This window comes from Aquarana catesbeiana, linkage group LG08 (genome assembly GCF_042186555.1).
Source record: "Aquarana catesbeiana isolate 2022-GZ linkage group LG08, ASM4218655v1, whole genome shotgun sequence".
Lineage (NCBI taxonomy): Eukaryota > Metazoa > Chordata > Amphibia > Anura > Ranidae > Aquarana > Aquarana catesbeiana.
This window is the reverse complement of record NC_133331.1, coordinates 71,285,007-71,300,010: the sequence shown is the minus strand read 5'-3', so window position 1 is coordinate 71,300,010 and position 15,004 is coordinate 71,285,007. Positions and strand designations below refer to the sequence as shown.

The 15,004-nt window shown below is 42.2% G+C and overlaps 1 protein-coding gene across 2 annotated transcripts; it reads right to left on the bottom strand.

Moving 5' to 3' along the window:
- Positions 1-1,076: 1,076 nt before the first annotated feature.
- LOC141105818 (trypsin-like) lies at positions 1,077-12,220 on the bottom strand. 2 transcript variants are annotated; one of them, XM_073595952.1, is made up of 5 exons: positions 12,175-12,220; positions 6,981-7,134; positions 5,440-5,693; positions 5,189-5,325; positions 1,077-1,309 (listed from the first exon to the last, which is right to left on the bottom strand). In XM_073595952.1, exons 1-5 carry the CDS (start codon positions 12,218-12,220, stop codon positions 1,160-1,162), a joined length of 741 nt encoding a protein of 246 aa, XP_073452053.1. In that variant the 3' UTR covers positions 1,077-1,159. The 2 variants fall into 2 exon arrangements, with proteins under 2 accessions (XP_073452053.1, XP_073452052.1); XM_073595951.1 differs by lacking the exon at positions 12,175-12,220 and adding an exon at positions 9,292-9,392.
- Between the last annotated feature and the right edge of the window lie 2,784 nt (positions 12,221-15,004).

Here is a 15,004-nt window from a genome sequence, read left to right as displayed (position 1 = left end):
TGTTCCCCTTGCTTGGATAGCAAAACTCAGTTTAGAGTGCCTCAACTTAGACTTTGGACAATGCTGGCTGCCAACAGACTGGCCAGTGGGAGGAGGGGATTAGAAGAGACTATGTTTTGTATAGCTGTGTGGATTTTCTATAGCTAGGGTAACCCTTAAAGTAATATCAATCCCTCAGTTTTTTTAAGAACTTTCAGCTGTGGTTTTAATAACTGACTGAGCCTGCAGCTTCTTCATTTTTTAATCCTTGCCTTTGTTTCAGTTTAAGCTGGTGCAATGATCACTGCCCCAAGTTTCTTGTTTTAGGGTAGTTCCTAAGGAGTCAACTGTTCATGCAGGGACTAGAGTCTGTTCACGCAGGGACTAGAGTTGTGCCTCCCTACACTGAGTGCTTGTTTGAGTACAGTACTAGTCCTCACTATAGGCCAGGACATTTACAAAGTCTATATGTCCCCGAACTAAAGTTGAAAAAAGTTTCTTGTTTTTAATGCAAGAAATTTAAATACCTAATCTGACTTGGGATCAACCTTTTGCCACCCATGTACAGCAGAGCTTAGACTGAGAAAGTGAAAAGTAGCATGAGAAGCCAATCAGTGGGTTTGTACTGCTAAAAAGGGACATGCTGATAGGAGGAGAGAGCAGCGGGACAGTGAGATGAGCTCATTAGTTTGCTGCTTCTCCTTCACTGTCCAACCACAGGCTGGAGGAGGGATAAGACCTGTTACTTTATTGCAGCTAGGAGAAATAAGGTATCTTACCCTACCAGACAGGACTGTGCTGTGAGGCACAGCTGTGGTAACCTCAGGACTGAATTGACAGAAATACAATTCTTTGCATGATGATGGATCCAATATATATATATATATATATATATATATATATATAAATATATAAATATATATATATATATATATATATATATATATATATATATATATATATATACTTTTTTTTTCATCTGTGTATTTAGTTGCTTGACCGAAGCTCAGTGTTTAGACAATCTGACCCTGATTAAAAACTATATATTTTTATAGGTTAAATATCAAAACAAATATCACACCATAGTTTTTAGGCCATTAGTGTTAGTTTATTCATTGATGCAGATAGTAATTCCAATTTGTTTCTGAGATCATTAGAAAGGATCCTTCTAGATAAAGGTTTAGTTAGCAGCCACAGTGCTGGCGATCCAGGAGTTGTAGTTGCAGACCCTGGTGTAGACTCCGGGGTAGTTCTTCTGAGCACAGCCGTATCCCCAGGAGACAATACCCTGGAGCTGTCCGTTACACACCACGGGGCCACCGGAGTCACCCTGAGGAGACAGATTTTTCAAATCAAATAGACATCTTCAAAATCTTAAACCACATTTAAAAGAATAATCTTCTTTTTTAGTAGATGTAAAACTAAGAGAGCTTGCATAACCACTGTAGCAGTTCTGTATGGTCAAATGATCTTATACCAGAGAACGTTGATTCCTTAGGAGAACAATGACGTATGGCAGGGTTTCTCAACCAGGGTTCCACAGTGTAAAATCTTCAACAGTTATATTAAACACAATGTTGAAGATTTTACACTATGGAAGTCTTATCTTTTTTGGGGTCCTTTTATGATCGATTTTTCCCTTGAGTGGCAAGCTCTTTTCAACTTGATCCCCCTGGAAGAACAGAGGCCTTTGCTGGGTATAATAGCCACAAGTGGGATAGACCTTCTGTAATAGGTGGTCATAAAGAGCTGGTAAGCGGCCAATTTATAAGGTAGAGACTTTTCTTTGGAAATCACACACTATTCCGGCGATCAGTAGTGCACTGTGGGATTGATTCCTTCATTGCTGTTTGGACTCTTTGTTTGCGTGTTTTGCTGTCTTTCTTATCTAACTGTTTTTCACAAGTTTAGCGCAACTTTATTTATGGACTATTGACTTATGCTGTGTGTGTCTCACAGAAAAGTTGCTGCTGTGAAGTCACTTATTTTATGTCTTATATTTAGATTGCACAGTACTCACCATTTATAGTTATATCTTGTCTAATACCTAAAGCACACTGAATTTTCCATTTAAATCAGCTAAATACATTCCAGATGATAAAAAAAGACCCCTTTCATACAGGCTTTCCGATCAGGTCTGCCTGTCAGTTTTCGGACGCTCCATTCACCCCTATGGAGCGGCGGATTTCAGCAGTGACAAGTCCGCTGACATTCGCTGCTATTTGATCCTGTCAGGGAAAACCAGATGGATGGAAACCCTATTTTCCATCCATCTGGCGGATCGAATAGGATCAATGAAAACAGACAAGCGATCCGTTTTTATCCGATCTCCCCATAGAAGAGAGCAGGACTCTGACAGGTCCGTCTCTGCACAGTGAGCGGAGATGAACATGTCATCCACCTGCTCAGCGGGGATCAGCGGATCAATCCCCCCGCTGAGCAAAGCAGAGTCCGCCGGGCGGAAGGTCCATGTAAAAGGACCCCAAAAAAAAAATAAAAATAAAAAAGTGTTCAATGTCTTACAGTTTATTTTCCTTCTAAATCAGCCATAGCCTGAGTAGAAATGCCTATCCCTTGCTAGCATATGCAGAGTGGGGCCCTTGCTTTCTGTGGGTATTTTGTGGTCTCTCTGCAGAGGTCTGACACACCCCAGCTGAGTCAGACCTATACTCGACAAAGCTCATGCTCTCTGCTGATTGGAGAACTCTGAGTCTAGCTCAACAGAGGGAATGCCAGACTTCTGCTTCCCCACAGAGAGCAAGGGAACTTCTCTAAAGCATGCTGGCAGGGGACAAGGTTTTCTATTGAGGATGTGCCTGTCTAAAAAAAAAAAAAAACAACATAGGGCTTTAAACATAGCTTGGATGGTTTGGATCACATGGAATGTATTATGATTTAAACTGAAAGTTCAGTTGGAGTTTAACCACTTGAGTTCCATCTGCCTTTTTAAAACAGCATTGGGATGATGGCTTATTATCCCCAGTGCGCCTGTGGTCTAGGGTTGCCACCTTTTCTTTAAGCCAAACCCGAACACTTTAGTGGGACGGGGCAATTTTTTTTTCTCGCAGTACACACTATAGTATTATAAAAGACCTGGGACACCTTTGGGCGGCCCATGGATAGTAATAATGCAGCGTGCGCAGTGCACTGTGGCGAACAGTGCTTGTGGCCAAATTGCTGTTGCTGACATCATCGCCTCGCCCCCCTAGGGATGCTGAACCTGCCCCCATACAGCTGCCCACAACTCCCGGATGGCAACAGATGTGACTATCTTGGTTAATTGGGGAGCCACAGCCCTGTCTGAATAATGTGTCCGGGTTTCAGGCGGACTGAAACCCGGATACATCATTCAAAACCTGGACTGTCCGGGTGAATCCTGGACAGGTGGCAACTCTACTGTGGCCTCTGCCTGCACTGGCACTAAAATCACCAGATGTTGGCGCCGAATAGCTCCTGGCCTTCCAGTCATTCTACAGACTGATCTATAGGAGCATGTTGTAAACATGAATGTAAACAGAACACTTCAATGTTGTGTTTACATGGGGAATGCAGTGACATGAGTATAGAGGCCACAACAGAGCTGTTACATCCCTGTCCAGCCTGTAGCTACAGAAGTAGATCTATTGCAGGCTGTTTGCAGCCAGCAATAGAACACTATTAGAAGTGATCTATTGCTGAACAGAAATAAAAAGGAAAATGAAAAAAAAAGGTAAAAAATTAAAATAGAAAATGAAATTATATATATATATATATATATATATATATATATATATATATATATATACATATATATATATATATATATATATATATATATATATATATATATATATATATATATGGTAAAACGGCACACGTGCTTCTCACGAATTGAGCTTCAGAGGCTCCAGAATGGCTGTTCTAAGCAGAGATAATTGGAATTGAAACACCCAGCATAGGTTCTGGAGTTTGGAGGCTTCAAAGAGTCATTGGAGGTACAGCAGGACCACTGAGGACCAGCAGGCTGTGTGTGAAGGAGGGGGCAGGGGCCTTTTGGTTTGTTACTGGTGTAAAATATGGTCCGGGGACACAGTACGCCTTTGCTGCCATTGTGCTCTTGCTGTGTGTCCAGTGTGCTCCTGTTCCTTTAAGGGGGATTGGGCTGCCTCCAGGCCCACCTGCCCCTCATCTATCCCATCCATTTAATGCATGTGCTTCCATTGTGGAGATGCTTATAAATTCAGTAGCGTTAGGACTGCAAGCATACACAGGGTGCCATGAAGAGGCCTTGCAAGCTTATGCATGCATTTGCAAATGCGTGCTAACTAAACCCCTGTTTTTAACGCAGACTGTTTGACAGGTTAATTTGGTCAGTTGGCAGACTGGTTGGTGAGTTGAACTATGGAATGTTCCGTTTTTGTCTTTCATGTGTTTGCAGGAGCACACAGCCTTTTTATTGCAGGAACACGCAGCATGGGTTCTGGATTTCGGAGACTTCAAAGAGTCATTGGAGGTAAAAAGTCTCTATCACTTTGCAGAAGTTTTACTGAGGACCAGCACACTGTGTGTGCAGGAGTACAAAGCATTTATAATCAAGGAACACCCAGCATGGATTCTGGAGTTTGGAGTCTTCAAAGAGTCATTAGAAGTACAAAGTCTCTATCATTTTGTCCAGATTTTAATGAGGACCAGCAGGCTGTGTATGCAGGAGAACACAGCCTTTATAATCAAGGGGCAGTCTGCGGTTCAGGGCTCCAACCGGGAGACAGGAGGTCCCCTGCCCAGAGGCGAGGGCATGGGCCAGTACTGCAGGGAGCAGCAGTGGCACATCTGCACTGACCAGGCTGACACCTGGAGTTTCAGTGGTGCAGAAGCATAGTGTGAACTGGATTGAGAGTCTGTATCCCAGAGAGCTGTGTAGCACGAGGTGAACCTCTAGTAACATGACGTTTTTGTGCTTTAAATGCTGTATGAAGCTGAACCCTGTATAGAAATCCTAATTTAAGAAACTTTATTTTTAAAGTGTGCCAAAAAGCCCTAAAACTGTATTTTCTGGCTTGACTAAACTTATTGGTAAGCACTACACTTGAGTGAAACCCCATGGAATATGTATTTATATATCTTAGCTATTTGGTACCTCAAAAGTACATGTACATTTGCAGATGTAGTACTTTGTTTCTCCACCCTACTTGCAAATAGCTCTACAAATACAAAAACAATCAAAGATTACCTGGCAGGAGTCCTTTCCGCCAGCCAGATAGCCAGCACAGAACATATTTTTAGTGATTTCTCCAGGGTAAGAGTTTTGACACTGGCTATCTGTCAGAATTGGGGCATTGAGACACTGCAGTTGATCTGGATAATTAGCTAAAAGGGAAAAACCCAAAAAGAAAGGTCAGCAAAAAATGAATCTTCTACATTTGACTTATCCAAGATTTACTTGTGAATCACAAGTCTAGGAAATAATATTTTGTGACTTACTTCCACTGCTCAGAGTGTTTCCCCATCCAGAGATCAGACAGCTGGTGCCGGCAGCGGCACAGCCAGAGGGCAGAGGTGCGGCCTTGACGTAGGAGTTGAGGGTGGCGGGAGAGGCCAGCTTGATCAACATGATGTCGTTGTCGAGGGTTCTGGAGTTGTAGCTTCCATGTCTGATGACCCTGGCAGAGTTGATGAACTGCTCAGTGCCCTCATTCAGGGCAATGTTATGTTCTCCCAATCTGACCTGAATGCTCCTAGAAAAATTAGGAAAATGTAAATATTTATCACATGCTAAAAGGATCTTTAGGCCTTTATGTAGTTAATTGAATGTCTTTTACATGGCACCAGCGTGCTTTTAAGTGCTCAAGTTTAGCAGTTTGGTTGAGTAATAAGGTAATTGATTGGAGAAGGTTAAAGCTTCACTTCTGGGCATTTTTTTAATGGGCCCCCCCAAAAAAACAAAAAAAGTATTTAATCCACTGCTCTTGCCTACAGTACCTCATCTTTACCACAAGATGTCCTCAGTCTTCCCAGCATCACTCAACCCAAAAGATCAAAGGTAGACTGTGATAGAAGCACATCCTAGCCCCACCCCTGAGGGTCGTGTATTCATATAGAGAGCTATGCTAATATCATCATGTCAGAACTACTTTCTGCATGTGTCAGGACCACCCATAGCAGGGAAAAAAGCCTAGCCCCACCCCTGAGCACCTTGTATTCATGCAGAGAGCTGTGCCGATGTCATCTTGTCAGCACCACTTTCTTCATCTCTCAGGACAATCCACCAAAGGGAGAAAACCCTAGCCCCATCCCTGAGCACCTTGTATTCATGCAGACAGTTATGCTGATGTCATCATGTCAGCACTACTTTGTGCATCTGTCAGGACTACCAACTGCAGGGAGAAAACCCTTGCACCATCCCTGAGCACCTTGTATTCATGTAGATAGTTATGCTGATGCCATCATGTTAGCACCACATTTGGCATATGTCAGAAACACTCACTGCAGAGAGTAAACCAAGGAAGAGAGGATTCAGCACATCAAGCAACTGGCCAAAAGACAACAGGGATGGCCATTCAGGGAGGAGATGCAGACCCTAGAGTTGGCCGTCTGTGTGCAAATGCAATCTGCCTAGTTATGATTCTCCCCTACACCACCATCTACCCATCAAGGTGTGATATTTGCATAACTCCTCCCAAAAGCCAGCCCAATGCTTGCATTAGGGCTGAGGGCTCTTGAAAGAAGTACTGAGCCACTGCGCCCTCCCACCAGCCACAATCTGCCTGCATTGCATTGGGAAGCACAGCGACCCAGTGATGATATCACGGGGGCTAAAATAAGGTATGTAAAAAAAAAATAAAAAAGCTTTTCTTTTTTTTCACTAGCAGGCTGGTGGGGATTGGGGGAGGAACCAGGAAAACTTCATCTTTAAAATAACTTGTGAACAAATATTCTTTGACTATTTCAATAAAGCAAAGAAAACAAAAATGAATTGGACAAAAAACATACAGAATTTAAAGAAGAAAAGAAATTGCTCTTACGATTTGTAACAGTGAGCAGCGGAGATCACCCACAGGCCGTTCATCAGGGTCCCTCCACAGAAGTGGTACCCAGAGTTCAGAGAGACCTGATAAGGGATGGAGTTCTTGGTGCAGGTGTAACCTCCAACAATCTTGTCATCATCATCAAAGGCAGCTGCAGTCAAAAATTGAATTTAGTAATGCTTATTGTCCAACCAGTATAACAGCAGATTGCTTAAAGCTGAAACGCAGGCCCTCCACTAAACACAGATGAAATAAAAGGGGGTCATGCAGCAAAACCCTGCAGAAGACCTAATTTTGCTTTGCTGCAGTTAATTATACTTACAGATCTCGTCCTTCCTTCAGCCTTTGACTGGACAGTGAAGGAGAAGCAGCAAACTGATGAGCTCACTAGACATGTGCGGTTCGTTTCGTTCCGAATAAATATTCAGACAAATTTTTCGCTATTCAGAGATTCGGATATTTCTGAATACCCAAATTACAGTATAAACGCAGTTTTCCAAATGCTCCGAATAACGAGCATTCGGAAATTGAAATTTTGATTGAATTTTACATCAAATTCCATTTGGATTCAAACTGTAAACATATTTTTGAAATCTAATGCCCCGTACACACGGACGGATTTTCCGTCAGAAAATGTTCGATGGGAGTTTGCTGTCGGAAATTCCGACTGTGTGTAGGCTCCATCGGACATTTTCCATCGGAATTTCCGTCACACAAAATTTGAGACCTGGATCTCAAATTTTCCGACAACAAAATCCGTTGTCATAAATTCCAATCATGTGTACACAATTCCGACGCACAAACTTCCACGCATGCTCGGAATCAAGCAGAAGGGCCTCGTCGTACGTGTTGTACGTCACCACGTTCTTGACATTCGGAATTTCCGACAGGATTTGTGTGACCATGTGTATGCAAGACAAGTTTGAGCCAACATCCATCGGAAAAAATCCATGGATTTTGTTGTCGGAATGTCCGATCGTGTGTACTCGGCATAAGCCTGTGTGTTATTAGAGTACCATTTTGAAATAAGGCTGTTTTTGTTAAACCAAAGGTGATTTAAAGAGTCATTGTAATCATTTGAAGATCTTTCTTTTGTTTGTTCACTTTGCCACATTCTAATTGAAAAAAAAAAAAATAACATTTTTGATTCGACCGATTCGAAATCTATCGATTTGAACGTTTCGAATCCAAAAAAAAAATTGGTAAATTCAAAGAAAATTTGAAAAAAGACAAAACGGTTTCCGAATAGGAATCCCAAAAATGCATTGAATTAAACTAAATAGCTAGATTAATGAATCTAAACTAAATGAAATTTTTTTTTTTCGTCATGCACATGTCTAGATCTCACCTCTCTGTCACACTGCTCTTTCCTCCTATCAGGATGTCTCTTGCTAGCACATGGGCATTGCAGAACAGCTAACTGACACCTTGTGTTGCATTTCTCTCTCCCATTATAAGCTCTGCTGTACGTCCCTCTCTCAGTCTGCTGTGCAGGGACTTGCCAGCTATGCCGCTGATACCAGGTCAGATTGCATTAAAAAACTAAATAGAATGACGTATTAATTAATACAGATTTTCATTAATATGTGTCGTACATTTGCCTGGAATTCAGCTTGTTATAACATAAAGCAGAGCAATGAAAGGGCAGAGATTTTAAAAGGGCATTTATAAATAGGAGTGTTCTATATTTTCTTTATTTACCATTTTAATAACATTAGCCAAAAGTACTACTTTGCACCAAAGCAAAACAGCCAAATAGGATATTTCCATTGAGTAATTTTTACCAGACAGACCAAAACTGTTACTTAGGAGACTATTTATGGAACATTCATTATTGGATGAATGTCACAAACATTTGGCCAGACTGCACAAATTTTAGGCATATAGTAGGCAACCTGGGGCCCTCCAGCTGTTGCAGAACTACAAGTCCCACCATGCCTCTGGGAGTAATTGTAACTGCCAGCCTTGCAGTGCCTCATGGGAAATGTAGTTCCACAAGAACTGGGGGAGTACTGGTTGCCTACCCCTCTAATACTACAGTATGACTTCCTATAATCATCATCTCTATCTAGTGGCCAAAATATGGTATTGCATTGAAATATACTGCATTTTGGCCACCTGACGGAGATGGTGATCATTGAAGGTTATAGTATTAGAGAAAATACAGGGAAAATGTTTGCAGCCTAGACAAATGCTTGTGACATTTATTTTTTAAAATAGATCTCTTAGTTTATGAGTCATTAAAAAAGAAAAAAACTCATAAAACAGCAGTATATAGTACAGTGTATAGTACAATTGAAATTCATACCTGCCAAGCCCAGGAGGGCTGCAATTACGAGAAACTTCATGGTTAATCTCTGAGATGGTGAGTGAATGTTTTAGCTGTTTGTATCGTGAATTTATACCCTGAAGGAGAAGCGCAGTGGGATTCTGTCCAAGGACACACGGCCTTGGCAATTACAAATGCAATTAAATAAATCATATTGTGGCAAGTCTATGGACAGTCGCCCTAATTGCCTTATGGCTTGATGTATAAAATTCCCATGTTATGTATCTTACCAGTTTTGCTAAAAACATTTAATCCAAAATGCCATAAAACAATGTTTTTTTTATACAGTGCACGCTTTCAGAGGATTGTTACAAAGTATGAATAAAAAATAGAAATATTGTGAAAATAAAAATAGCAAAGACCAGAGTTTAAAAACATTGATAATAATATTAAATATGATACCAGTTTTGTTGTGTAAACTCAGAGAGAAAAATTTGATTAGATGCCCGTCATTCAATGCTATTCTTAGCCTATTGTACATTGGGGTGGGCCGCACTTGGAATGGGGAAGGGGGTACTTCACACCTCACACTATAAAATCATTTGGTGGTGGCAACAAACAGTAAATTCCTGGGGTTGCCCTCTCAGGTGGTGACAACACCCAAAAAATTACAAGAATCGGGATTACAGACTGGCACCCAAGAAATGTATTCATATATAACTCTCCATATATATATATATATATATATACAGTATCTCACAAAAGTTAGTACACCCCTTACATTTTTGTAAATATTTTATTATATCTTTTCATGTGACAACACTGAAGAAATGACACTTTGCTACAATGTAAAGTAGTGAGTGTACAGCTTGTATAACAGTGTAAATTTGCTGCAACCTCAAAATAACTCAACACACAGCCGTTAATGTCTAAACTGCTGGCAACAAAAGTGAGTACACCCCTAAGTGAAAGTGTCCCCATTGGGCCCAAGTAGCCATTTTCCCTCTCCCCGGTGTCATGTGACTCGTTAGTGTTACAAGGTCTCATTGTGAATGGGGGCAGGTGCGTTAAATTTGGTGTTATCGCTCTCACTCTCTCATACTTGTCACATGGCACAGAACTCTCTGAGGATCTGAAAAAAAGAATTGTTGCTCTACATAAGGATAAAAGGCCTAGGCTATAAGAAGATTGCCAAAACCCTAAAACTGAGCTGCAGCATGGTGGCCAAGACCATACAGCAGTTTAACAGGACAGGTTCCACTCAGAACAGGCCTCGCCATGGTCAACCAAAGAAGTTGAGTGCATGTGCTCAGAGTCATATCCAGAGATTGTCTTTGGGAAATAGATGTATGAGTGCTGCCAGCATTTCTGCAGTGGTTGAAGGGATGGGGGGGTCACACTGCATGAAATTGGTCTGCATGGCTGTCATCCCAGAAGGATGCCTCTTCTAAAGATAATGCACAAGAAAGCCCACAAACAGTTTGCTGAAGACAAGCAGACCAAGGACATGGATTACTGGAGCCATGTTCTGTGGTCTGACAAGACCAAGATAAACTTATCTGGTTCAGATGGTGTCAAGCGTGTGTGGCGGCAACCAGATGAGGAGTACAAAGACAAGTGTGTCTTGCCTACAGTCAAGCATGGTGGTGGGAGTGCCATGATCTGGGGCTGCATGAGTGCTGCCGGCACTGGGGAGCTACAGTTCATTGAGGGAACCATGAATGCCAACATGTACTGTTACATACTGAACCAGAGCATGATCCCCTCCCTTTGGAGGCTGGGCCACAGGGCAGTATTTCAACATGATAGCGAACCAAACACATCTCCAAGACGACCACTGACTTGCTAAAGAAGCTGAGGGTAAAGGTGATGGACTGCCCAAGCATGTTTCCAGCCTAAACCCTATTGAGCATCTGTGGGGCATCCTCAAACAGAAGGTGGACAACTGCAAGGTCTCTAACATCCACCAGCTCCGTGACGTCATTATGATGGAGTGGAAGAGGACTCCAATGGCAACCTGTGAAGCTCTGGTGAACTGCTTGCCCAAGAGGATTAAGGCAGTGCTGGAAAATAATGGTGGCCACACAACATATTGACACTTTGGGCCCAATTTGGACATTTTCACTTAGGGGTGTATTCACTTTTGTTGCCAGCGGTTTAGACATTAATGGCTGTGTGTTGAGTTATTTTGAGGGGACAGCAAATTTACACTGTTTTACAAGCTGTACACTCACTACTTTACATTGTAGCAAAGTGTCATTTCTTCAGTGTTGTCACATGAAAAGATATAATAAAATATTTACAAAAATGTGAGGGATGTACTCACTTTGTGAGACACTGTAGGATCCTGGAGAATGATTGCTGCTAGATATCTAGATAAAGGAAGGCCCATAGACGTGGTGTATCTGGATTTTGCAAAAGCATTTGACACAGTTCCCCATAAACGTTTACCTTACAAAATAAGGTCCGTTGGCATGGAACATAGGGTGAGTACATGGATTGAAAACTGGCTACAAGGGCGAGTTCAGGGGGTGGTGATAAATGGGGAATACTCAGAATGGTCAGGGGTGGGTGGTGGAGTCCCCCAGGGTTCTATGCTGGGACCAATCCTATTTATTTTGTTCATAAATGACCTGGAGGATGGGGTAAACAGTTCAATCTCTGTATTTTCGGACGATACTAAGCTAAGCAGGGCAATAACTTCTCCGTAGGATGTGGAAGCCTTGCAAAAAGATCTGAACAAATTAATGGGGTGGGCAACTACATGGCAAATGAGGTTCAATGTAGAAAAATGTAAAATAATGCATTTGGGTGGCAAAAATATGAATATAATCTATACACTGGGGGGAGAACCTCTGGGGGAATCTAGGATGGAAAAGTAGCTTGGGGTCCTAGTAGATGATAGGCTCAGCAATGGCATGCAATGCCAAGCTGCTGCTAACAAAGCAAACAGAATATTGGCATGCATTAAAAAGGGGATCAACTCCAGAGATAAAATTATAATTCTCTCACTCTACAAGACTCTGGTCCGGGCTCACCTGGAGTATGCTGTCCAGTTCTGGGCACCAGTCCTCAGGAAGGATGTACTGGAAATGGAGCGAGTACAAAGAAGGGCAACAAAGCTAATAAAGGGTCTGGAGGATATTAGTTATGAGCAAAAGGTTGCGAGCACTGAACTTATTCTCTCTGGAGAAGAGACGCTTGAGAGGGGATATGATTTCAATGTACAAATACTGTACTGGTGACCCCACAATAGGGATAAAACTTTTTCACAGAAGAGAGTTTAACAAGACTCGTGGCCACTCATTAAAATTAGAAAAAAAGAGGTTTAACCTTAAACTACGTAGAGAGTTCTTTACTGTAATCATAAAGCAAAGAATGCCCCTTGGATTGGGACTTTGACAGACCACCAGACCCGTTCAAGTAAAAAAATATATGTTTTATTGATATACTTTAAAAAAGACGTGGAAGCGTCTATGGCATACGATGTATAAAAAAAAAATAAAATATTCAAAAAAAACAAAAAATCATTCCATACAGAATAGAGACAAAATCAGAAACAGAGAAAATATACAAGGTGACAGTAGTTAGTATACTCTCATGGGGGTAGTGTGCCCCAATACCCGACGCATTTCCGGTAACTCTGGTACCTTCATTAGGGGTTTGAAAGTTGTGAATGTTGTATATATGTATGGATTCCCTAAGAATGACTCTGTGTTCAAGTAGCACCCATGGCCCCTCAGATCAAATATTGTATTATCATTTGTGCCAGACCGAGATTGTATAAAAATAGTATATGTGTTGAGATAATGGTATCAAAGCAAATGATAGATGAGCCAACTGGGGGAGAACCGTTCATCAAAACCTGTAACGTGTCGGCTGCATGCCGGGAGGATAAATATCCAGGGACAGTCCCATGGTGGTTGGCTCATTAAACAAATCCTTTGAATATGTGGGTCCCAAAGGGGGGTGTCTACCCCTGTGAGTGTTAGTGCTAGAGGGTTCTTTACTGTAAGAGCTGCAAGGCTGTGGAATTCCCTTCCACAGGCGGTGGTCTCAGCGGGGAGCATCAATAGTTTCAAGAAACTATTAGATCGAGTTGCGGTGTGTCAGAGTGACACGTTCGCGCGATTGACGCTTATCGTGCTGGACGTCATATAATGGCCAGTCAGGATAACAGAACCACCGCCCGGCCGTCATTCTGCTATAGGCCGGGTGGGAAGTGGTTAAAGGGATTGTAAAAGTTAGTTTTTTTTTTTTTTTTTATTAAACATGTCATACTTACCTCCTCTGTGCAAGCGACCCCGATCCTCCTCTTCTGGGGTCCCTCAGTGGCGCTCCTGGACCCTCCTCTTCTCGAGTGCCCCCACGGAGAGCCGCATTCCATGGGGGCACTTGTGTGGGCGTGCTCCCAAATCTTGCTGCTGCGTCTATTGACACAGACAGCAGGACTCGGCCCCACCCCCCGCTCCCGTGTCACTGGATTTGACTGACAGCAGTGGGAGCCAGTGGCTCCTGCTGCTAGCAATCTATCCAATGAGGACCCGAGACAGCGGCAGAAGTGCAGAAGTTTTTTTACCTTAATGCCTAGAATGCATTAAGGTGAAAAACCTCAAGGGTTTACAACCCCTTTAATTGCTATATATCACATCCAAGCTACATATGATTATGCAATAATATAGTTGGGTGCATGTAATGTACTATGCTCTGTGTATGATTTTGATACACATTATTTTTTTTTTATTTTTTTCGGCAATCTTTTAAATGCTTTTAATAGTTCAAGCAAAATAAAATTTATGAAGTTTTATTGTTATAGTCCTGTGTTTCTCAACATTTTTTTCATTCAAGGCACCCTTTAAAATTCAGCACATCTCGTGGCACCCCATGTAAAAAACTAAACTAATAGTTTTAGATAACGCAGCAACATCCACACACGTAGGACACCCAACATTCAAGGTGATTTATTCTTCCAAAGCAAACACACCTTTGCACACTGGTACCGACTAGTATTCTAGTATGTTTCTCTTTCTCTCAGCTAATGTGACCCCAGTGCTGACAGAGAGGGGCAAACAAGGATGCTGTGCAGGTGCCATGTAACTAGAAGGTTGTAATGGTGCCCAATGAAAACCTGTGAATTTGTGTAGGCTTGATCCACCTGCTGGCTTGTATACAATTTTTTGGCAATGTTTAGGCATTTTGCCAAGGCACCCCTGAAGGAACCTGAGGGCACCGCAGGGTGCCTGGGCACCCTGGTTAAAAAAGGCTGTTATAGTCTGTGGTGATTAATTCCTGAGGTTGTGAGCACCTGAAAAGTCCTGCACTTCTGTACTTTTGTGACTGTTTAACACTTTTTGGGATGTGGTGCCTGTAATACCCAGTCCCAACCCACCAAATTTTGGAGGTGCATGGATCTGGGGCATGCACCATGTATGGAGGTGCAATGCGGACACTCTGGCCTCAGAGCAACTTCAGTGGTCACACAGACAGCACAGTGGCAATCACTCCCTTTGTGATTGACAGCAGGTAGTGGACCAATCCTTAGCAAATAAGCAGCCTGCTGTTGGCTACAGAATACACCAACTGCCTGCTGTCAATTACAAGGAGAGAGAAGATCCCTGATTGGGAACTAGTTTTTGTGAATCCTCATTAGGCTCCACCCATTGCAGCATCACTGGTTGCTAGGAAGCTGTCGGCTGTGAAGCTGACAGTGTCCTTAACAACCAGTAACAGGGAGAGGCTAGCTTCAGCAAAT

Coding starts and splice junctions, on each gene's coding strand:
- LOC141105818 (XM_073595952.1), bottom strand. CDS start 12,220: ATGCATGCCAATATTCTGTTTGCTTTGTTAGCAGCAGCTTGGCATT. Junction 5,326..5,439: donor AAACACTCTGAGCAGTGGAA/GTAAGTCACAAA, acceptor TTTCCCTTTTAG/CTAATTATCCAGATCAACTG. Junction 1,310..5,188: donor GCGGAAAGGACTCCTGCCAG/GTAATCTTTGAT, acceptor CTGTCTCCTCAG/GGTGACTCCGGTGGCCCCGT.